Source organism: Glandiceps talaboti, chromosome 4 (genome assembly GCF_964340395.1).
Source record: "Glandiceps talaboti chromosome 4, keGlaTala1.1, whole genome shotgun sequence".
NCBI lineage: Eukaryota > Metazoa > Hemichordata > Enteropneusta > Spengelidae > Glandiceps > Glandiceps talaboti.
Genome location: NC_135552.1, coordinates 21,039,359 through 21,065,601, shown reverse-complemented (window position 1 = coordinate 21,065,601; position 26,243 = coordinate 21,039,359). Strand labels below are relative to the sequence as shown.

Here is a 26,243-nt window from a genome sequence, read left to right as displayed (position 1 = left end):
AGACTATATTCAAATGTCTACTCCCATATTGCCAGGTTTGAACTTTCTTTCGAGACATTTACATCTGGCCTTGACTCTGATCTCCAGGTTCAATTATTGAAATTCAGTAATTTCCTGCATTACCGGACACTTTGTAGAATTGGTTTGTTGCCACCAATTTCTTTTAAAGCATGTTTCCATTCAGTCATACAGAAGTAAAGTATTTCACGGGGATGTGTCTTCTACTAAGACTTGTTTTTATAAGTATTAATTAAGTTGAAACCTACCCATAACACTGTTGTAATTGTATTGTATGTATGGTTGGACGTGCTATGGTGTGTTGGTGTAACGTGGTGAGACTTGATGTACATTGCCCATCGGTACGACATTGACATATGACACTTTTTTACTAGGAAAGCACTATCAATTCGATTCTAAGGAGGCATTTACCTTGCACTCTCCACTTTTTTGGTATATGGGACTGACCAACTGAGCAGTTTTCCCATAGTAGTTATAGTATCCTTCAATATACATGTAATACCCTGTTGATGACATTGTAGTTAATGTTATTTTATCACAATATGACGTGTACAGTTATTGAAGCTATCCAAAGGAAATACTTTTATCCAGTAAAGTAAGGCTAGGAGTATGGTATGCTCTATCATAAATTTATTAAACAATAACAACACCCTCATGTTTGATGTCATAGTTGACCTTTGTTCAGTGCCATATACATGATGAACTTCATACTAGCTTTTGGCGCTAAGTAATTATTTTGATTTAGCGATTGATTGACTATCAGATAATGTGAAAGATGTAACAATTATCTGCAATATGTTTTAATGAAAACTTCAATACTTAAAGACTGATGAATTACCTGAAGTATTTCCAAAAGTATGATCAAAGGAGGGACCGGTATATGCTGTAGTAGTAGTACCCTTTCTACGATACCATGATAAATGATCTGTACCAGAGGCCTGTGTCCAACTACACGTGTTACTTTGGAAGTCACACATTTCATAGGATCCTGAAAATTAAATCATATTAAATATATACATGTATCAAATAGTTCGCCAGCTTGTATAAGTGACGAACGTATCCCGCAAAGCGGTTTAGCGTCTAACCCGTTGCATAAAGTTGCTAATATGTGAATATAAATACGGACCCAAGGAACTGTTTACATCGTATTGCGAATAGAGTATTACGATGTGATCACTGCATTGTTTCTGTTGTCTTGGCAAGGTAATTTTTAACGTATGTTCCTTTGAAAATTACATTGTTAGGCTGGATTCATCATGATGACATTTGGAATGACTATAACAATTGTGTAAGTAATACTTCTACTGTCTTTTTTCATGTAATAGAGGTACCTGCAAATAAATTTGTTTGTTTAACGATAGAATTTCCAGGCTGTGATTACATAAGTTAAACTAGCTAGTTAGTAACACTTGTGAGAAACCTAAATATATTTTTTAAAGAAATAATGGATTAATATTGTACGATATATTTGTAATATCATAATTAACAAAGCTATTCGGATAAGTAGTCTGGAGGCTTTCCGTGGCTCTGAATCATTATCCACGTCTAAAGGAATGAGAATTCATGAGACGTGCAATCATTTGCATGAACATACCCCATCTGTCAGAGTGTCGTAAACTCTGTATAACATAGCATCCTGATATGACAAATATATCATATATAGACATTCTGTAACTGCTCACGCTAAAGTTATTATTAGGCAGAATTATATATTTGATGCTAACTGATGTGTTTGTGGCTTTGTTTGAATTTGACATTTCATTGTAGCGCCTCATTCCTTCGCTTCCCAATATACAGTGAAACTTAAGTGTAAGTTTTGGAGGTATCATATTGCTGATGACGATGTCACCTAACAAAATTTACCACAAAGTTGGTCATCTGAACTGTCGCCTAATTAAACTTACCACAATGTTGTTCATCTGAGTTGTCGTCACAGTCATCTTGCATGTCGCAAACTGCAGTTTTGTCAATACATGCTCTCGTGGTCGTGCACCAAAACTTGCTCGACGTGTCACAGAATCCAACAGGTTGTGGTGGAGAACAATCAAGAAATGTTATGTCATCAACGGCCGTCGCTGCATTGTATGAGCTATAACGTCTTTTCTTAAATGCCACCTGCAAATGAAAGTCGAAAATACTAGTACTGTACACTGATTCCCATCCGTAAAAACATGATAAGAAGGCCTTTAGAATGTTTTTTGAAATGCACATTTTGGTAGTACCTCAATGTTATAAAATCATTGTTAAAATGCAGATGATTATCATTAACATATAATTTTGTTTGAAAACATGAATGCAAGTAAAAAGTTAAGTAAATTATTGACTAATCAATTGCTTGTCATTTCCCTGTTAATGATGATTAAATATGCTAATTAATCCAGATAGACGTTTGCGTTTTATCTATCTATACTAGCGAAATGAATGACATTGTGCAACAGGTGATGAACTATTTTGGACATTTCTGTTTTGGATATTTTAACAAATAGGCTGTGTAGTACATGCATTAGTCATTCAAAGTAGAAGAAACACCATCGACTATATAGAAAATATATGAGTTCAATATCGTATTTGGATTGGTATAACGAGATAACTAACCTGCCATGGTGATGTCCTCTTCCCAATTCCTACAATCATGTTATTCCACTGATCGCCCTTAGTGCCATAAAATGAAAACACTCTAGTTTCTACATCATCTGCTTTTATCCAAACCTCAAAATAATATGGGTATATGCCATATTGGTACCACCAAAAATCTAGTCTACATTTAGGAGCTGCCACTGCGAATGCTGGACTGTAGTATTCTGCGGTCTCGTATGGGTAGACGTAGGCACCAACCATGGCGATATAGGAATAATAGTCTAAAATTAACAAATGGGATATGAATGCGTTTACAAAGCCTCACTATAGCCAGGATAGTGTCGACAAATTCATTTAGCAAAAACAAGTAGACCATAGAAATTGCTCATCGAAATCTAAAAATAATAACAATATGAGATATTAAAAAGTCTCCTTAAAAATGGTAATGTCATAAATGTATTTCTAAGTCTGCATTTAACATGCCAAATCTCAATGATTTGACATGTTTATCTCGTGACTTGAATATAAACACACTGGAGGAGACCCCGGCCCCCTCATTACGTTTATTGTTTTGCAGAATATCACAATTCCAAATGTCAGAAACTTTGGCATATGATAATACAATGTTGTGTAAAAATCAGGATATTGAAATGAATATCTTTTTCATCAACATTCTAATAATAACCATTGTAACATTCACGTAATACCAGTCTCATGAAATCAAGAGTTGGGGTAACCATTTTGATTTGCCCTAAGGCTGTTATCATTTTTGCTTAAAAAGACTCAATATATTTAACCATATTTGTTTCGGACATTGCCATGTTGGCATACAAGAATACTTACAATATAAAGACTTCCTGGTATGATCATATCTTGGTGCTATATCTGGTGTTGCTCGTGTATCATAACCACGTGCTCGGTGCCAGTTAAACTTGTCATTTGGAGTACCCTCAGACCATCCACACTCATTAGACTGAAAGTTACATGTTGTAGCTATGTACAGACCAGAACAATAGAATTAACATAATGTAGCTATAGCAACTTTGACAATAAGTCATGTCAAAACCAGATGTAAACTGAATGCCTTCCAAACGGGCAAGGCCTTTAGAATGTTCCTACACATGTTGTCTGAAGGTACCTTTCTGTGATGCAGCTATCATACATGGTATACCCCAATAATTGGCAAATTAAATCAACTTATGGTGTTGTCTAACTACCAAAACGTCATCAATTATAGAAATGAATCAGTAGGGCTATAAGCTACACCAAGCTTAATAGGACACATGCACGTTATTATCTCGTCTTTGCATTATCCAAACTATATGAAATTTGAAATTTGCATTCCAAAGGTGTTGCCTAATAACCAATAATCATTCATTATGCAAATGACTAATTACAATTAAAAGCTACATTAATAAACTATATGAAAAATGTGCACTTTGTTATCATCACTGCATGTACCAAATCATATGAAATTTCAAGTTATAATGACATTACCAAAAATCACTAATCATGCAAATAACTCATTAAAGCTACAAGCTGTCATTAACAAGATTAATAGAACATATACACATTATTATGGTTGATGTGTGTACCAAATTGTATGACATTGAAGTATGTTTTCTGGAGATATAGTGTAATTACTGAAAACCATTATTTATGCAAATGACTCATTTAAACTATAAACAACATCAGCAAAATTGATAGAACTTGCTCTTTCTTATGGTTGATCTATGTAGTAAGCTATAGGGAATTGTGAGGTCTGTGTCCTAAGGAATATTTACCAAAACCAATGGTAGAAAGAAAGATGTATTGCAAGTTTTATCAAAGTTGGTACAGTGGTTTCCGATATTCAGATATCGTGCTCACAGACGGACGGACAGATGCACACACACATGTACACACACACACACACACACACACACACACACACACACACACACACACACACACACAATCACAATCACAATCACAACATCACCTTCCCTTATTGAAGGTAAAAATTAATGTATCTGGAAGAGATAGAAGGCAAGTGCATATGTTATGGTTATGACTTCAAGTATAATTTTTAGATCCATGGATATTGCAAGATGTGTTTAACTTACGGCAATCGACTTCATCCGAGTTGTCTGTACAGTCACGGGCAAAGTTACAGTATTGAGAAGCATCGATACATACACCATTTCTACAGGTAAATTTGCCAAAACCACAAGGATTACCACTGGGTGTTGGAGCTGACAAAACGAAAAGTTGAAAAACGGGCAAGTTACATATAATATTACATTATATTTAGTACTTAGAGTAAGTGTTTATATGTTGGGGCAGATATCATTTGCTGGTTCACGATTAGCTCTACATACAGTTGAAGCAGAAATTAATGTAGAGAGGGTTATAACTTATATACATATCTTCAAGTATTAGTTAGTGTTAGTGAAAGTTAGTGAAGTGTTTGTATCTTCAAGTTGTGTCATCTGCATTAAATTGAAAGGATAAAATATTTATACAAATGTAATACTAAAAAAAAGAAATTGACATTCATATAACATGTTCCATTATAAATATAACAGAATACTTATGATCACGTAATACCTGTTCAAAAATAGTATCTTCATGAAAACAAGGCAACAACCGTACGCCACAGTATATGAACATGATATATTTCAATGACTGAAATTGTGCACATGTTTTCTCAGATATTAAAATATCTACCAAAACAATTATGTTGCCAAAGATATCAGAAATCAATGTATAAAAGAAGAGTGCCATCTATATTTTGATGGAATAAATGTAGTCTTTATTTTTTAAATTTTAGCAGCTACCAAAAAGCACAGTCAATTAATGACTGATACTATAAAACTTAGAGGGAAGGTGAATTCATTGTCGTTGTGGAGCTCAAATCATGAATTGCATTAGAACTGCCAAGTTGATGGCTATGCTTTATTCCTAACATTGCTCATGTTTCATTAAATTTAAAATGCATTCTGCATTGGATTTCCCAAACTCAGAAACTATGGCCAAAATGAATTAAGCTATATGTAAATAAACATCGTAACGTTTGTTCATTAACCTGTGAGGCTGTGTGATGATCACCAGATTGTGTGATCGGTACTCCCTTGCCAAGGCTTTGGTCATAAATCCTTGAGGATTCTAACTAAGAGCAGACAAACACACACAAACAGATCGAGGCGGGGGCTATTAGTGATGCGCGCGCAGACAACCCCCCCCCCAAAAAAAAAAAGAAAGAAAGAAAAGAAACCCCCCCAAAAAAAAAAAAAAAAAAAAAAAACAACAACAACTTTGGTTTTATCCACTATTTCTAGATATCATGACTGATTGATACATAAACAGCATATGTATAAACTCACCAACGGTTGGTGGATGAACTGTAGCTCCATTTGGTGCACCTGAATAATAGAATACATAAACACTGTTAAAAACAAATCACTCACTGACATAATATCTCAAATTACTTACGAATATACATATATTGATTGTGTTCGAGCGCACGTCATTTTGATTCAAGTCAGATGTCAAAATTTCAAGTATGTGTGTCTAATCCCATAAACATCCCACCAGCCTTCGCTGTCTCCTAATGGCCTTCTCTCTTTGAGCTATCTTTTCTCATCTTGTCTGCATAGTTGGGGTGGGGATGTCCATAATTTCCATAAACGTGTGTGGTAGGGGTTGGGATTATATAGTTTCTACACCCTTGCTAAATTAGGGGTAGCTAGGCCCATATCTGCCACATCCTACTGTGGAGTTTGGGAAGAGGCCCATATCTTCAACATGCTACTGTGGAGTTGGATAGGGGCTCCATGTCTTCCGTGTACTACTGCGAAGGCCCGTGTAGTAGGGGTTAGGATTAGTTAAGTTTACATACACCTCTGTGTAGTTGGGTTTTATTAAGGGACCAGATGTTCAACATACTACTTATGGAATCGGGGTAGAGAGGCCCATATATTCCGCATTATATTGTGAGGACGGGGAAGGGAGTCTTGTCTTCCACATTCGATTATGGAAGCAGGGGAAAGGTGCATATCGTCTGCACTCTACTGTGGAGGCAGGGAAGGAGGCCCATATCTGCCATAAATTATTGTGGAGGCAGTGAATGGATCTATATCTTCCTCATACTACTTTCCATATTTTCACTATGTAAGAACGCGTATTTCCACTATATAGATGATGATTAATAGCAATCACAACTTACCTATACAGTAACCGTTGCTGATGACAATATCATCAATTGCAATATCACTCTTCGAACCATCTCCACGTGTACCAATAAAGATTATCTTGGATAGAATCACAAAGATTACTTAGTATTATACTTAGGTATCTAAAATGATTTGAACTGACCTAGGTGTTGTAAAGACCTTTATAATAAAATGTGGTTATGAATAAAAAAAAAACCATTATATTAAGGAATTAATAGTTAAGATGAAAGTGTTGTATCCAACGTCGACTTTAAATTGTAGAAGTTACTGAGATGTGTATTTTTGCCAAGTAATTGCACTATATCATCGTCTCAAAAATTAAGATAACCCTCACTTAAATCACGCTTGTCAGTGTGCAAGACGTCAGCTTTAAACAGGCATTTCAACAGCTAATAAGTATGTTGCTGTTTCCAGTAAAGATGTCATGCGTTTTTCAATAGGCAAACATTTATTTAAGACATCTTCCGGTAATACTAAAAGAATTTAATTTGGATTCTTTACTCACATAGATTCATCCATTTGTACAAACCACTTCTTTGCAATGCAAAATCATTTTGTGTACGCAATGATCCCTAACACGTACAATTGTATTTTAAGCATTACCTGGGACTCCTTGAGAGCTTTGAATGGGATTTTACCATAATTCCATTTATCATTCTGGTTACCACTTAATGTCCATATGGTATCTGGGGAATCCGGGTCTTCGGCAATGGTGACGTCTACTTGGAGAGTACCCATATTAATACCGTACATGTAGTACCAGAATTCTAGACATCTGTAGTCCTGTCCTGCTGAAAGCACTTCACTGTACAGCTTAGCTTTGACATCGGTACTGGACCCTGAAGCGTCCATCAACAGGTAAGTGCCTGAAAACAATTTCAAGAATACATTGTTACTTCTGAGTTATGTACTACCAAACCAGAGTGCCTATAGCGTTTCACGTTCGTAGCAATATGTCTGTAACGCCCCACACAAGGCTTGTTACAAATCACTTAACACAAAATACAGAAACTGGTAGTGCGCAGGTATATAAAATGCTACATTTTATCTCAATATGAGCACAAATTACAGTGTAATATCACTGTTTATTAGTGTTCACGGTGATACAAAACATTATTGTCTATATGCGCGCTATCAGTGCCTGTATTTTGTTTGTGTAATTCGTAACAATAACCATTGTATTAGATGTATAGTCTTTCGGTTTGAATTGGTGGGATTAATAATTAACTTACTTTATACGTAAGTGATCCTGGTTTTATTGCTGATATATAAGTGATGAAACATGAAAATTTTATCAAACACATACATTTGACATGTACGGCTATCAAGGACTCACTATTACATGTATTTTGTACAAACTATGCTGATGAGTTCACTGTGAACATTTCTTTCTTCAATCTTTTTCTGTCCATATTTATTTGAGTGTTCCTTTATACTTTAATGAATCCCATGCCAATGCCTATTTTAAGAAAAAAGTGTAGAAAACATTGCATGTCTAATATTAAATCTTGTATAGATCATAGATTATCTGTGCTGCGATACCCTTTTTAGTACTTCAAATTGATTTGATGTAATGTAAAAAAAAAAAAAAAAATGTAGTGTAATGTTCTGTGCTAGGGTGTGGTGTGGTGTGGTGTGGTGTGGTGTGGTGTGGTGTGGTGTGGTGTGGTGTGATGTGATGCCATGTTATGTGCCGTGGCATTATCAATGCGACGTGGTGCCACACGATGCAATGCGATGTGATGTAACTTATTATCCTTTTTACCAGTATCTGATCCTGTGGTATGATCTACCGATGGTCCTGTATCACCTGTTGCTGTAGTACCCATGTTCATTATCCAGTATATGTCGTCATCAACCAAACTGTTTATCCATGAGCACCTGCCATCTTCAAAATTACACTCAGCTGAAAACGATATATCGAATACAAATTTCATTATTATTTCCAGGGTTTTAAAAATGATACATGATTGACTGGGTTACCAAATATTATGAATTACGAACATGAATGTCACAATCAATGGATGATTGACAGGATTCCAACAAATTGTAAATAATTGACATGGTTGTCACAAACTGTGAGAAATTGACAGGATTGAACGAAATTATAAATGATTGACAGGGTTGTCACAAACTAAATGATTGACAGGATTGCAATAATTATAAATGGTTGACAGGATTGCAATAATTGTAAACAGTTGACAGGGTTACATCAAGATGTAAATGACTGACATGGTTGAAATATTAAAATGATTGACGGGAGTGCAATAAATAATTAATTATTGGCAAGATTGCAACGAATTATAAACGGTTGGAAGGATTGCAACAAATAATAAGTGAGTGACAAGGTATAATAGGAACTAACCAAATAAGATTACATTTCACATGTCAACCGTATCTTCTTTACATTAAAGTAATCATTTTTTTCTGGTTTCCATGTATTTTAGGGCATCAATGGTACCTCATTAATAGTATATAGTGAATGTAGGACTTATGTACAATTTACATATATTAACAGATGGAATACACATTATTATATAATATTATATCTTACTTGGATTTGTACAGTCACTGTCCAGGATCTGAAAGTCATCTAATGCTACATATCCTGTGTCAGCATTGGTCCGTACAATTTCAAACACAAGCGCAAAATTGTTCTGTTGTCTTAATGAGAATTGTGCCAGATTCCAGCTATCTCCAAGTGCTAAATTTCGCATCCACACCGGGTGGCTCATGATGTTATCGATTTTAAGTCGTACACTCAAGACACCCATGCTAGCACCACTTCTAGCGTAGAAGAATTGAAGACATCGACTTGAATCCGTTGAGAACGTCTTTGAGATATATCGAGCGACTTGACCAGAGTTGCTAGATGATGCATTCGCATATAAGTAATGACCTGGCGCAAGAATTATAAAATAATGTACTTATATTATATTGAGGTAAAGCAGACTATTCCTCCATCAAAGACCTTTATAATGCAAAATATGAAGAACCATCAATCTATCCATCCATCCATCCATCCATCCATCCACTCATTCATTTACATACATACATACATACATACATACATACATACATACATACACATACATACATACATACATACATACATACATACATACATACATACATACATACATACATACATACATATAGGATTATCAATGTGTATTTAAAATATGAAAACGTTTGACTCACTTTACATTAATTAAAAGGACAAAAACGAGGAATTGGAATGGAATGTTTCTTCTTCTGTTCAGGACCTATGAAGCCAGTGGGTTTGTTTTACTGAATATTTGTATGTTTCAACTCCATGTCATTATGACATACAGTTTATCATTAACTGAATAATAGTGGTGTTGATGATCGTACGAATTTAGACTCAACAGTATAGCACGAAGGCTAGTGGCAGGATTAAGAATAGTACAGCGCCCCATGTGGCATGATTGAGAGCGTAAAGAAATGGTTGATTTTACACACTCCATTGACTTAACGCACAAATAAACCTGGCGACCACCCATTTACATTTTCTTTAAAAACGCACAGCAAAGTATCCGTCATATAACATTGCCATTAAATGACATTATAAGAAAAAGGCTATTTCATTATAAATATTTTTGTATTGCAATACCACTTTTTCCGATATTGCAATCGGTAACGAGATATTAATAGTGCCAATGCATATTTAAAAAGTTGTCTTTTTATCGTAATAAACACTTTTTCATAATTTCAGAAGTGCATGTTATGTCTTATTTTTAGCAATGTTCAAAAAAACAAATGCGGCGATCTCATATTTTATTTCTGATTTCTATGAGCATAACGAGTGTATTTTGTGTTAAAACGGATTTTTTTATCAAACTCTCACTACATTAAATTTAATTTTACATATTGACCTTCCCTATTGACGTACCACTTATGGCTTCATATGTATGATCCACGGCAGGGCCAACATTAGCATCTCCTCTGATGAGAGCCCAATTGAAATCACCATTGACATCGTGTGCACCACCGCATAATCCATTTTCAAAATCACAACTCATATTAGCTGCAAAATAAAGAAATCTATATCAACGGGGTTTTCGTCTTACTTTGCAAATGCTATCAACGTTGTATAACGATGTATTAAGTTCAGTGAGACTAATCACAACGTTTCATTGTAACATAAATAGTGGGTGTGTCAGTCTCTGTTATCTGTATTGTGTTTATCTAAACATGAAACCCTGAGATCAGTCTGCATGCCATTCCATTAAATAGAGACATTGTCATAAAATATGGGATCTAGAGAGTCATTTCATGATTTCACATTGCCAACAATTACTTGCAATGTCAGAAACAACAAAAGGTTGCCATGAATATTCGGTGTGCAACAATTGAATACATTATTTCTGCAGACTCCCATGATGCAATAGTCCATAAAGCTACCTATACATGCAAGATCAAATGATATTTCTCTGAAATCGCAAATAATTGTAGGTGATGTAAAATCATGACATGACTCTCAAAAAACCCATACTTTATTAAATATCTGTATTTCCTGTGGCATTCTACTAAGTATTTGTAAAGTAAGACAAAATCTACTGTATTACCTTAAAAAAATATTACGTTACAACGCTAGTACAAATAGAATGACCAACAAATGAATCGTGTATTTGATATTTAATAATGTTATATCATCACATCACGTGATCGCAATCTGTAATGAATTCTATACCTGGAGAGCAATAACCACTTTGGAATGTGATGTCATCAATGGCTATATCTCCCAATATATTATATCCCTGTGCGGCTTCCAAAACAATAGTCCTCGATACATCTGACGACACTAGAAGATTAACCTGAGCTTGTATCCACTTATCTCCATACGTAGTTTTTCTACTCCACACTGTACTACCAAGAGTGCTACTCTTCAAGTAGACATTCAATGAACCAATGTGTGCTCCATACATGTTGTACCTAACAACGAAATAAACATTACTAATATCATAATGCCACTTTTCCAGTCTCTGCATAAGCGTTTGGTCTTAAAGATGGAAGTGAGTGTGAAAGGTCAAGTTGAAAATGTGATTTATTATTCTTCCAAGATAGTATATTTGTAACAAATTTCATTTTGTTTATTTCGTTAGCATTATAAGAACTTTTGTAGAATACTTACACTTTTTGTCATAAAACCTTAGCATTTGGGTGTTTGAGACACACACAATTCTTGTTCGAAACCCACACAATCCTTGTTCGAAACCCACACAATCCTAGTCATAAGACCTTAGCATTTGCCGTTTTGTGCAACAATTTACTCTAAAACAGGACACATCAAAAGATGCGTTAGTCGGAGGTGACTTCTTCAAAGCATCCTGCTTTACACACTGTTACAATTTCGTGTGGTGTCTAAGACACACTAACTTCTGGTCTGTCGAACCATAGACCCTCCACCAACTCCACCAACGTTGGTGGAGGGTCTATGGTCGAACAGAGTAAATTGTTGACATTAACTCTCAAATGCTAAGCGTTTATTAACATCATGCATGCATGCAGGCAGGCACACACACACACACACACACACACACACACACACACACATACATACATACATACATACATACACACATACATACATACATACATACATACATACATACATACATACATACAGACACACAGACACACATACATACATACATACATACATACATACATACATACATACGTACGTACGTACATGCATATACATAATACATGAAATAATATCATTATTTACCAGAAGGATAAACACTTGGGCTGATTAGCTGTGAACGAGACACTCGGACTGTTGAGTCTTGCTGAATCGCCGGCATCGTTATCCGCGCTGTTTTCTATATATATGTAGTAACCATTATCTGCAAGGAAACAAAGTCACATTTCCCCAACAATGCAATTACTGTTGAGACTAGATACAAATGCCATCCTTAATGCCTCAGACCAAATATATATTCAGCTGAGGTAATTATGAGAAGTCCCTCAAAAGTATAAAATTCATCAACAATTCAAGTAAAGTATCTCTACAAAAGGTAAAGGGTAACTGACATTTTGTAAAAGAACGAATAACTTTAGGCAAAATTGGGCAGGGCTTTCCCACATAATGAATATTTTGAAACAAAGAATTCATAGTGCAATGTTTTAATCGAAATCCTTGCCATATTTGGCTCCTGTTACATCGTAATTAGCATCATAGCTAAGGCATTGTCGAAATCTTACCTCCCTTAGTGTGGTCTCCACTAGGTCCGGTGTCTGGAGAGGCAGTTTCACCTTGCTGTCTTGTGAAATCAAAGGAATCGTCTGTTGACTGGACCCAGCTACACAAGTCAGTTTCAAAATCACAGTCCAAATTTTGGGAAGCTAGACAACAAAATAAAACATATTGAAGTTCCAGCCATTTCTCAGGGAACCACCACAAGAGGGCGCACCAGATTTGGCAAAGTGAGCAACATTTGTGCCATGGCCACTGGTTGCATGAACCAGTGAATGAAATGTGTGAAAGAACTCTGAATGTTCATAACAGAGTATTACTGTAGTGGATAGCCATGTCTTGATTGCTATTAGTTTTTATTTCAATAGTATTGTCGGAACGACATTGTGTCTGCTCGCTTTATGCTACAATACTCTACTCATCTGGCCCTCGCTTCCTGCCACAAAATGGCTTGTCAACAGCGCTCCTATCGGCCAAACCATGAAATTATCTTTCCGTTTCCCGGAATACAGTACCGTAGCCTGCGGGGGGGGGGGGGGGGGCAAAGGGGGCAGCTGCCCCCACCCCTGAGATTTTGGAAAAAAGAAAGAAAAAAAAGCTACTTTTTGAAATCGTCAAACATCTTACTAACACTGCTACATTTCATTATCTGGACTGACTAAATTCTTACCTTCATGTTGTAATCTGTTGTGCCAAACGTAGCAATGTTATAGGATTTAATAATGTAATCTTTATTCATCTAAATAAATTCGGAATTTTATTAAATGTTCGCCACTGAACAGCGCCCGAGTGCCCTGGTGTTAAAAGATGAGAAAACTTGAGTACCCGGAAGAAACCTGCATTGTTCGACAGGGTCAAACTGAGCATCACCATTCTTACGTGTTGATTTCTAATCCAACAGCACAACGAACACAGACTGCAGTGGTACGCGGCGCTAATACATCACTTGGCCACCGACAACCCAACCTGTGTCAGGCCATACATTAAAACGACGAAGTGCAGTTAAATTTAGCAATGTTTTTCCACCGACAATATATTTGAAAATATTCTTTTAAATTGACGGATAGTCGAAATGTTTAGTCTATTACAGGAGAACTGAATAATATAGTTGCTGAGTAAAGGTGGGGCGTGCATCAGTTGATCATTGGCATCTCTACTATAGGGTTACAATAGAAAGGGGCGTTGTTTTGTTTGTTCCATTCCACTTTTAAATAAGGGGCGAGATTAGTAGTTCAGTAGGATAAAAACTAAATTCTTTTACTTTGGGAGTTTGAGCCCTTTTAGTTCTCATTCTACAAAATCGACTTTACTTTCAACGGATCTATTTGTACTCCTAAATGGAGATATTTCTATTAAAAATGTCGTCAAATTGCGAAATAGAAAGCTTGGCACTTAAATAAAGTAAGCTGTCACCAAAAGAACGATTTTTTTCTTAACTACATACCGGCTTTATATTCATAGCACTACATATTACTATATACTGATTTGAAATTGATTACATTTTTTAATTTTGGTAATTTAGTTAGAAGGGCTGTCTGTGCCTAAAAGAATTTAGTTTTTTATCCTACATTGAACTACTGATCTCATCCTTAAGTGTGCTCATCCAGGAGCGACTGTAGAGAACATGGTGTATATGCATTTGAATGTTTTAAGTGATAACAGCCCTCTATACGTTTTTTACTTTGAACGTGAGGACATCCTAACATCGCAAAGACATTTTTGTTTCATTTGTATCAGGGTTGTCAGAAAACTACAGCAATGGTATCAGAAACCAGTACTTACCTGCCACAGCGAAATATATCGCTATTGCGACAACCAAACTTTTTGTCGTCATACCCGAAATCCGTCTTAAATATTTCGTCACAGCTAACAAACTCTTGTTTGACAACAAATGAAAACAGGAATGACAGAAATCTAAATCGTACAACTCTGTTACATTCCACTTCTGTCTGGATATTTTGAAACCACAGTAATATAAAGCGCGCAGCCGATGTGAAAGACAAGAAGTGGAAAGTAGAAATGAGAGGTGGGTCCCGAGTTGTCTACCTATCAAGTCATGTTTGAGATGGAGACGGTGAATGTGTCCGTAAAGTCGGCCTATAACTGACAGTAACCATAGAAACTGTCATGAAAACGCTTTCTTTTGTCAAATTCTATCGGGGCGTTACTAATACATGTACATCCATAACTAACTTCAGAGTGTTTGCTGTGATTAATTTATCTTCTAATCTTCTAGGTGTATTCAGATAGATTATGTCACAAACATAGTAAGCACTAAAAGCTTTAGTCTAGCTGCTAGACCTCGGATTTTCTTCCAATACAATACTACACACGACCGAACATCGCTATCGAGGATGGAACATGAGCCATCACATTTCCCTAACCCAAATCCTAACCCTAACCCTATCCTTGCCAGCCATCCCCCAAACCTAACCCTGTGGGTGATTGCCATGATGTTCTTCTGGAGTCGATGGTTTCAACCAGCTGATTGAAGAGTCAGATGGTCGTCTGTCGGTAATCCTTTGTACATAAAATCATTACTACGCCATGTATAGACATAGTATACTAGTATCTTCATACTGAAATAATAAGTGGCAGAAACCCAACTGCCAGCTTTTAAACCACTTTCAACTATCATTTCTGAACAAAATCAATGAACCATTTTAGAGTGAATCTCGGAGATATGGATACGGATCCCCACAAGATAAAGTGAAAGAATCGTTTTACCTTGTATTGTAAACATGAAGATATGACGTAGAGAAGATGGTTTTCAATTCACAGTTTTGGAAATTGAGAAACAGAAATGTTTAAACTGGAGAAAGATTTACATTGACATAATAGTTCAAAAAGGAAACAATATGACGAAAAATCACTATTCATAGACACATCACATTACATTACATAATCACATGCAAACTTGACGGGAAACGAAAACCTGTTCCAAACAAATCTAAACAGATGAAAGTGCTGACTCGACGAAGTCACATAGACGTAAACGCAACTGAAAACTTTGACTCGATGAACATAAAGAAATACAGGTGTCTCAGGATTGAGTACTTTCCTTTTATTTTCGTTGTGCACTGATTGCAAAGTATTTCCTCCGGGGTAAATTGATCCAAATTGATGATTATTATACTTCTAGCCTCATCTATGATTGAATGAAAGTTGTCAAAAAAGGGCGGATCGACTGGGGGTTGTGTGTACAACAGTTATTCAATGTTTATGACTACAGTGAGAACTTATTACTACGTGAGTCTGAGGCTGGAAACTGAGGGAGGGGCGTTGTACCAGTAGTCCGCTCTTGTAGGGATGTACAGCCACTACCGCCTACCTCAGGCCCAATTTTAGACTCACTTGTTAATGTACATAGCGACCTAAGTTTGAACTTCAAATCACAAGTTCATGGAAGAGCCTTCTTTTGATCATGCATGCACAGAACCGTACAGGAGTGGTAGCATATACCATGACATGAATGCAATACAGTATGCCACGCTTCCACATTTGTCGAAATGTTGTTGGAATAGTTACTCTATTACAGGTCAAATGTACAATTGCTTAGCAATGGAGGGGCGTGTATGAGTTGATCTTTGGCATCTGGACTATAGCATTACAGCAGAATGAGGCGTCGTTGGACTTGTTTCACTTGGGCCTATAGGAATTCCTTATTAAAACAAAGCAATGAAGTCATATGAAACCTTAAATGTCGAGGTGGAATAATGCATAGTTTTTTGACAGCAAGAGAACATGTAATACGAGCAGTGTGTTCGAAAGTGCATCCCGAATTGTCTACCGTTATAAGTAGTTATCAAGTCATATTTGAGATGAAGACGGTGAATGTGTCCGTAAAGTAAACCTACAGCTGACAGTAACCATAGAAACTGTCATGAAAACACTTTCTTTTGTCAGATTCTATCGGGGCGTTACTATTACATGTACACGCATAACTAACCTCAGTTTGTTTGCTCCGACTAATGTATATTCTAGTAGCTGTAATGAGATAGATTACATGGCCGTAGCCTGACCAAATTGCCAAGGGGGGCAAAACTTTGTCTTGGTGCAATCATGCATTTACAATTTGGAAGGGTGACTAATTTACATAAATTTGCTTGCAATTTACATTATATCCAATTTAGTGTATGCAATTACATAGTCATATTTTACATTCTATTTCCCACCGACCTGTGTTTGTAAGATCCTCCTTTTTGGAACACATCCTGAGTTACTGTATTCTCCAGAAGAACCGAATACTGAACTAGCTTCGCGCTCAGCAGTTTCGCCTCGAGTTAAAGAGAGCTTGGTAATGTATTCGAGGATGTTGAGGGTATAATTGTTGCATTAATAGCTATAGACGTAGACGCGTACTTTGAAAATGCAGCAAAGTTTGAGTTTGCCCTTACCAAACTAAAACTACTCATTGGAAGCTCTAAAGACACTGCTGGTGATTCAGATTGATATTGTAATAACTCACAAACGCCCTTTTCAGGGCCACCAAATATTCCAAAATGAGATATGCTGTTTTATCAGTAAATGTTTTAGTATAAGGTACAGATGTACGGTTCTTTCACTCTATCTTCACTCTTCAGTCAGCTGGTTGAAACCATCGACTTTGGCACGTAATTGGGCGAACGTCAGAGGGAACACTAGCGGGAATTACGGCGAAGTAAATGGGAACAAAGGGCGCCTTGCCCTTGGTTGACAATAAATGTGAAAGGGTGGGTGACAAAGGTTGAAAGTTCGTCTGTATCTCCACGATCAAAAGATTTAGGCCCTGTGCCATAAGCTTTTGATTAGAAGTTCAAACTGAAGTCATTTAGTACGTTGAAATCAAACAGGTGAAACAGTTTCTGTTTCTGATTAAAACAAACTGTTCACATCGTAATTCATGTATTAGAGTCAAATTATTTGGACTTGATAAAAAAAATCCCAGATTTTGGCAGGAAAATTATGTGCACTGGTAACGTAACATTTAGGTAGCTCGTTTCACATATTGGTCCGAGGTTTCATAAATCAACACTGGGAGGCTGGCGTTATGATCACTTTACGACCCTTTAGAGCATAACTATACTTACAGATAAAGGTAAGTGATGTAGCCAAGCATAGTTGTACTGTGCATGATATTCAGGGTGGTTCAAAATTTCAAACAAGTAAACAAATTTACTTTTTTAACCAGAATCATCTAGTGCTTACAATGTTTGTGACATAATCTATCTCAAAACATCTACTAGAAGATAAATTAGTCACAGCAAACCCTCTGATCTTAGTTATGTATGTATGTACATGTAATAGTATCTCCTCGATAGAATTTGGCAAACGAAAGTGTTTTCATGACAGGTTCTATGGTTACTGTCAGCTGTAGGCCTACTTTACGGACACCACCGTCTTCAGCTCAAATATGACTTGATAACTGCCTATAAAGGTAGACAACTCGGGGACCCACCACTGCTGTTGTCGTATGGCATGTTGGCAGGTCTTGTCTATGAGATCGTTAACCCATTATACTAATTTGACAAGTAATCAGAGATTCTGGATGACACTTTTGATGTTCTCTCATTTCTGTTATCCACTTCTTGCCTTTCACATCGGCTGCTTTATATTACTGTGGTTTCAATATATCCGGATAGAAGTGTACTGTAACGAAGTTGTACGATTTAGATTTCTGTCATTCCCCTTTTCGTTTGTTGTCAAACAAGAGCTTGTTAGCTGTAAGACGGATTTCGGGTATGATGACAGAAACATTAGTCGTTGACGTTGCAATAGACTAGCGATATATTTCGCTGTGGCAGGTAAGTAATGGCTTCTAAATTGCTCTTACATTATTATATTATCAGTTTTCTGACAACTCTAGTAGGAATGAAATCAAAATAAATTTCTTTTGCGAAATTTTGGTGTCCTCACAATCAAGGTAGAAACGCATAGAGAAATGTTGTCAATTGAACCGTTTGGGTCCATACATCAAGTTGTGCAGAGTTTCTCATGGAAGATGAACTTTCGAGTACACTGCTCTCATTGCATATTATCTTCCTGTGAAAAAAAAACAATGCATTATTTCACCTGGACATTTAAGGTTTCATATGACTTCATTACTTTGTTTTAATAATGACTTTCCGATTGGCTCCAAGTAAAACAAGTCAAGCGACGCCTCATTTTCCTGCAGTGCGAGAGTCAAGATGCCAAACATCAACTCATACACGCCCCTCCATTGCTAAGTAGTTATTCGTTTCTTCTGTAATAGACTAACGTTTTCAACAGTATTCGACATTTCGACAAGTGTGGAAGCGTGGGATACTGTACTGCATTCATGTCATGATATATGCTACCACTCCCATCTGTACTACTGTATGGTTCTGTGCATTCATGATCATGATCAAAAGATGTAGGCTTTGCCATGAATATTGTTAATTGAAGTTTAAACTTAGGTCATTATGTACTTTATCTGATGAGTCTAAAATTTGGCCTGAGGTAGTCAGCAGTGGCTGTACATCCCTACCAGAGCTGGCTACTGGTACAAGCCCCACCCTCAGTTGCCAGACTCAGAGTCACTCACGTAGTAGTAAGTTCTCACTGAAGTGGTAAATATTTTGAATAAATGTTGTACACATGTCCACCCTCGTCAATCCGCCCCTTTTTCACAATATTGGTGCAATCATACATGAGGCTGGAAGTACAATAATCATCAATTTGGATCATTTTACCCCGACAAAATACTTTGGAATCATCTCACAGCGAAGATAAAAGAAAATTACTCAATCCTGAGACACCTGTAGTCCTTTATGTTCAGTGTGTCAAAGTTTTGAGTTGCATTGACGTCTATGTGACTTCGTCAGCTCTTTCATCTGCGAAGATTTTTTTGGAACAATTCTCGTTCCCCGTCAGTTTCTGCATGTGATTATGTAATGTAATGTGTCTATGAATAGTGATGTCTAGTCTATGAATATTTTCGACGTGATATTTCCTTTTTCAACTATTATGTGACGGTAAATCTTTCTCCAGTTTACACATCTCTTTTTCCCATTCTGTAAAATAAAAACCATCTTCTCTACGTCATATCTTCATGTTTACAATACAAGGTAAAACGATTCTTTCACTTTATCTTGTCGGGCTCCGTATCCATATCTCCGAGATTCACTCTAAAATGGTTCATTGATTTTGTTCAGAAATGATAGTCGACAGTGGTTTAAAAGCTGGCAGTTGTGTTTCTGCCGCCTATTATTTCAGTATGAAAATATACTCTGTCTATACATGGCGTAGTAATGCTTTCATGTACATGACTTCATTACTTTGTTTTAATAACGACTTTCCGATTGGCCCCAAGTAAAACAAGTCAAACGACGCCATTCTCCTTCGTGCGCCGAAGAGTCTTGATGTCAAACATCAACTCATTCACGCCCCTCCATTGCTAAGTAGTTATTCGTTTCTTCTGTAATAGGCTAAGTATTTCAACAATATTCGACATTTCGACAAGTGTGAAAGCGTGGGATAGTGTACTGCATTCATGTCATGATATATGCCACCACTCCCATCTGTACTACTGTATGGTTCTGTGCATTCATGATCAAAAGATGTAGGCTCTACCATGAATGTGTGAATTGTAGTTCAAACTTAGGTCATTATGTACTTTAACTAGTGAGTCTAAAATGGGGCCTGAGGTAGTCAGCAGTGGCTTTACGTCCCTACCAAAGCTGGCTACTGGTATACCCCCCGCCCCCTTCCCCAGTTTCCAGACTCAGCCTCGCGTTTAATAGCAAGTTCTACTGTAGTGATAAACATTTGAATAAATGTTGTGCACACAATCCCTGGTCGATCCGCCCCTTTTTCACAACATTGATTCAATCATACATGAGGCTAGAAGTATAACAATAATCAATGAATGTGAAAAACGGAATCGTAGTGCACTATTGGTTTAAAAGCATATTTCCATTGAAAGTCAAGTACAATTAACAATCAAATAATATACATATTTAGTAATTAATGGTACTTTGGCTTTCATTGTATACGTAATTGTTACTGCTGTCGTCTATGTCCACTGTCGAAGTGGAGATAGTTTCCGTTTGACAGCTGCCTGCTAGCTTCAGATTTGTGAGTATTCTCTATGCGAAGTGTATCATAAAAATATAGTAAATACTACATGTGTCTGATTACAAATAAAGGTAAGCTTGTTTACTAGTTTGAAACACTGAACCGCCCTGATTATCATGCGGAGTACAGTCAGTTTTGATAGCAGCCAATACTTAGTTATGCTGCATGCTGTGAAGGGTGTGAAAATGACCAGCTGGCTAATCTTACGTCAATAGTAAATAAAGTCGTAAGTTTCTATCCAAAGTCTAGTATGTTATCACAAGTATTACATAAAAACGACAACTATTCTGATCAGAAGAAACAGAATCCTATCTACTAGTTTGATTTTAATCTATATATTGATTTCTGTTTGAACGTCTAATCAGACTTTCAAGGCAGAGCCTAATCTTTTTGATGCTGCAGGCAGTAACTCAACATGCTCACAGATGTAGAGAGTCGTGAGCATGGCATAGCTGTCGCGAATGTCGTCTCTTTACTGACTAGATGTTTGCATGACCATGTCAAGTACTTAACAAATTAGTGTCACCGCCTCCTACTTGTTTCCGTTTATCGCTCAAAGAAATAAATCTACGCACCTAAAATCAAACAACATCAACTTGTTATCAAAGCTAGTGACTGTTCCAAAGATAATATGCGTTCCGTATGTTGAGGAACATGTATGCTTGACTTGAGATGTGCTCCAAAGTCCTTCGTCTTTCCCAAGAGCAGTAAACAATAACACAGTTGATTTTACATGTATCTCACTTTTAATCCAGGCTTGCTGCTAAATATAATAGTTGAGGGGTGGGCCGGTGACTTTTTGTTCATGTTGTACTTAAAAATACTGACCCCCTGCAATTCATCCACAAAACAATCCAACCCCACCCCCCTCTGACAAATAAAAAAACACAATGACCCCCCCCCCATCTGTTGACAAGAAACACTATTTTTGTTCTTGCAAAAAACATGCTATTCTCAAAGCATAATACCGCACACTGCATAGTTAATTTTACATGTTACATTTTCAGTAATTTTAAGTGTATCTGGTAAATTGCTAACCAAAATCCATTGTTTCACAGCTCTTTAGATAGGAACCCTATGAGAAGTATGATTGCCTGTTCACGGACATACAAAATATTCATATTTTAGTAACCACCACTCCACCCCACCCCCCATTCATTGACCACATTGGTAATTTTAACCAACATATTGAATAATGAAATGTGATAAGTGTCATTGGTTTCAAAATAGAAATTAAAAATGTCATAAAAATGTTTTTCTGTACTACAGCAGTTTCTAAACTAGATTACTAATTCAATTCACTTACTATTGGCTATGTTGTCCAGTATATTGCTGGCAACATGATAGCCTTGAAAAAAAATACATTCTAATACTGTGATGCTTTTAGGAACTACTTTATTGTTAACCCAATGATACGTATACCAGTACTGAGTTATTAGTAGCCTTATCACTGGCGTATTGATATATTAGAAGTTACATGTGCTTTTTCCGAACTATGGCGGACTGTAATAAAGTTGAAGTGTTTAGTTCTAAGAGGAAACCTCTCCGTGTTTAGTGTAAACCGTGTGCTTTGGTATGAAAGTATCACAAATACCAAGGAAATGTAATATTATGATCTGCTGATAAAATTTTACTCGCAGTATACAGTCACTCAATATTGATACTAGATATTCCAGGGGAGATGTAAAAATCTAATTTTCCTCATAACTTTGCACTGTGTCAGTACTATAGAAGTCCTGGCTACTAGGTCATCATCAAACAAGTCTGTATTTATAACTTTGTTTATCAGTCATTCACATAATATATATTCTCCGAGAATCCAATTAATATTGTGTTCACCTTGGAATATATTTCTTTCTTGGTAGTTTATGGTGTAAAACTATAGCAAGAGAAAAGGGGGTTTCACAAGTAGCCTGGTAACATATATTAAACTTGGTGATGGTCACAGGTATCAGAGAAGAAGTGAAACACAAACACTGAAAAGTAATTTTTGATAAGACATGTAGTTCGTACTATAGCTATGCAAAGTAACAGTTCAATAGTTTGTACATGTATGATACATCAACACATTAGGGGTGAGATCAGTAGGTAAAAAATAAGTAATTCTTTTAGTAAGGCCTCAGAACCCCTTCCCCATCCCCTTCTAACTAAATTGGTAAAATTGTTGCACACAGCACAATCAATTTCAAATCAGTATGTAGTATTATGTAGTGCTGTGAATACAAAGCCTGTATGTAGTGAGGAAAAATAGCCCTTTTATTGGCACAATAAATGTATTTTAGTGCCATGCATAACAATTTTTTCCCACAATTTTAGAATTGTTTGTATTGGAAGGTATGGAACTGTGTCATAATACACAAAAATGCAACTCATGAAGAATCCCAGTCTGTTTCGAAACGCCTTAAAATAAGGGTCAACAAACTATCAGCCCAGGGGCGTACCGCCAATTGCTTCCCTACACTATCTACACAATCTACACAGTCTTGACAAAACAGTCACGTGGCTAACTATTATAATACCACACAAATTATCAAGTTTTGATTGGGTTTGGGATATACATGTACTTCCCCAAACTTCAAACTTGATCTCATAACCCCATACTGTTGGTCATGTGGTAAGCGGAATATCATTCACTTTATATAATATTGACAGTGTTAGTACAACCTTTCCCTACTGCAACATAACCTTACTAATCATCTTATAACTGTCACCGATTTCTCCATATCTTTTAGGGGTAATAGGGCCATATTCTTGAAACTTGTCAGGATGCCAACTGTGGTTCAGAGTCTGTTCAAAGTCCCTTTGATCAGCACAGAAAGTTGTTCATTTAATCTGAGTGAACCCCAACTGATATAGTGACATAAACAGTGTATACGTAGCATCCTGAGCTGACAAATATACCATATTTGGACATTACATAACTGTCCCAATAAACACTAACTTTAAGAGGGACTGTGTTATTGGTTAGAATTTTGTGTTTGATTAACAAAAGACATAATGTTAATGACTGTGTGGGTGGCTGTGGATGAATTTCAAATTGCAATTCAGGACTTCTAGAGGAACAGCGTCGACTAGACTGTGAGTAAAAGTATAAATCGTAACGATACTGTATAGGAACTAGACTATCCAGAACCTACTCTTTTGGAAAAGGATTAGATCGGTTCATCGGTAGTATCTATTCGTATTCATGAGGGTAGATATTTGTGTTTATTGTTTTCTTTAAAGCATGCTATACGTCATTTTGTCGCTGTATGCATGGATCAGAATAGTACAAACATATTGATGAAATAGAGTGATGGTCATTGCTGTGATGTCAGTTATTTCTTTGTATCTGACATAATTTAAAATCAGTCGGTGGTCGTGTGATTCTGGTATTTGCTGATATGATCATTCATGAGTAATTATCAAATATTAGTACATTGTATTAGATAATTACCGGTGACAATTCGCCATAGGCAATGTCTACCACAAGAGGGCGCAAAGGTGGCCAAGCTATCCAATAAATGATCACAGCAAACATGAAGGGACCAATTATCCACACTATAACTCTACCTCAATTGAGATAGCTGGGTGGAGTACATGTTCTTCTCATATCATAGATAGTAATTAGATGTGTGGTGACTTTCATAAGTAATACTGGTTTATGAACATGGTTTAAATAACAAAACATGGATCCGACAAGATACTGTCGATGCTATTTTTGCACTCATCTCTATGGATATGTAAATGTTATATCAGTCCTCCGATTATTTTTGTGCTGTGGTATTTATTAATATGTAAACACAGTTTGATTTGCAATTAATCTCATTCCGTTTATTGACCATACTTTATAAGAAATATACAGGTCAGTTGATATTGAAAATAATGAAAGGTAACACATCAATTAGTTGTTTTTACTTGACAGATTTGGTTTATAGGTGTGATACTTTAAGTCATGATGTACAGTGTTTGCTTCGTTGTATTCTGTAACAAACCCTGGCAAAAAGCAAACAGATATAGTAATATACGGAACAACTGATGCCTTCATCGATTAAACGTGTCATTTAGTTAATTACTGCCCAATAACTCTAGAGGGTGTGCTCCTTGCATCCCCGTGAAGTAGTGGTTTGCATCAGGGTTACTATGCCTGCTAATCAGTACTTTCCAAAGTGCAGTGCACACATTGCGCTAGTTAGTTATTTTTGCTGCCAAATTTCTGGTTTTATTGTTCACTTGGTATGTCTAGCTGTGCTGAAATTTCCCTCCCTCCCTCTCTGTTTTTTTTTGTTTCTATTTTTTTTATTCTTTACATTTATCAGTCACTTAGGAAGTAACTATTACCAAGTATGTAATTAATTGTCCTCTTTTCTGGTAGCATTGCTTTTATCAGGTACAAATTTCATACATTTTTGCGCCAGGTTACATTTTCTTCCACACTTTTTTCAGTCTTTTTTTTTCATTGTTATACCTTGTAATTGATTGGTTGGAGTTCAATAAAAACATTCCGGTATTTTGCCGTCTGACCTGTCTCTTACGAGTTTATATGTGAGATAGGGAGTAATTAAAATATTATCTATATTCTAAACAGACAATCTATTCTATTCTCATATGAAAGATAAATATTACATGGTTTACTAAAATAGTAGTTTGACTGAAATGATACAAATAATCAAAATTTCAAATTTGATTGGACCACTGACGTGAACATACCGATCATGGTCAAAGCTGCATAGCTATGCTACTTCCTACTGTAACAGTCTGTTTTATTTACAAGAAAAAATACAACAAAGGAACAAGCAATTGTAATGTCAATATCAACAAAGATATCACAGTTTTAGTGTAAAACAGACAGTGCTTCTTGTCTAATACAAACTCTGAATATAACAGTTATATATAAGGATTAAACCATGCTTTGTCTTTTACACAACTTCCAATGATTTTGAAAACTAGGCGTCAGTCTCGGGTGTTTTGTTCTTGGATGGAGACATACTGCCTATATCCATCCCACCGTACATTGGGTTGTCCACGGCATATGCGTCTTGTCCCTTCTGTAAAGCGAAATTGAAACAGAAACATACAATATATCAACAAATTATGAAATTACAATGTTGCATAATTATGTCAAACATTCAGCAGAATAATCTGACTACATCATC

General features: G+C 36.3%; 2 protein-coding genes across 2 annotated transcripts in view; both read right to left on the bottom strand.

Moving 5' to 3' along the window:
* Positions 1–1,553: 1,553 nt before the first annotated feature.
* On the bottom strand, positions 1,554–14,866 carry LOC144434303 (MAM and LDL-receptor class A domain-containing protein 1-like). Its single transcript, XM_078122755.1, has 15 exons — positions 14,815–14,866; positions 13,041–13,181; positions 12,565–12,682; positions 11,524–11,765; positions 10,723–10,857; positions 9,364–9,708; positions 8,575–8,715; positions 7,413–7,675; positions 6,803–6,887; positions 5,961–5,999; positions 4,701–4,829; positions 3,439–3,588; positions 2,614–2,876; positions 1,923–2,133; positions 1,554–1,654 (listed from the first exon to the last, which is right to left on the bottom strand). Exons 1-15 carry the CDS (start codon positions 14,864–14,866, stop codon positions 1,554–1,556), a joined length of 2,415 nt encoding a protein of 804 aa, XP_077978881.1.
* An 11,167-nt stretch (positions 14,867–26,033) lies between these two features.
* The window catches only part of LOC144434302 (MAM and LDL-receptor class A domain-containing protein 1-like), a 40,369-nt gene continuing 40,159 nt past the window's right edge, over positions 26,034–26,243 (bottom strand). Inside the window, exon 38 of the mRNA XM_078122754.1 lies at positions 26,034–26,135. Within this exon, the coding sequence (XP_077978880.1) occupies positions 26,034–26,135 (102 nt within the window). The remainder of the gene's footprint in view (positions 26,136–26,243) is intronic.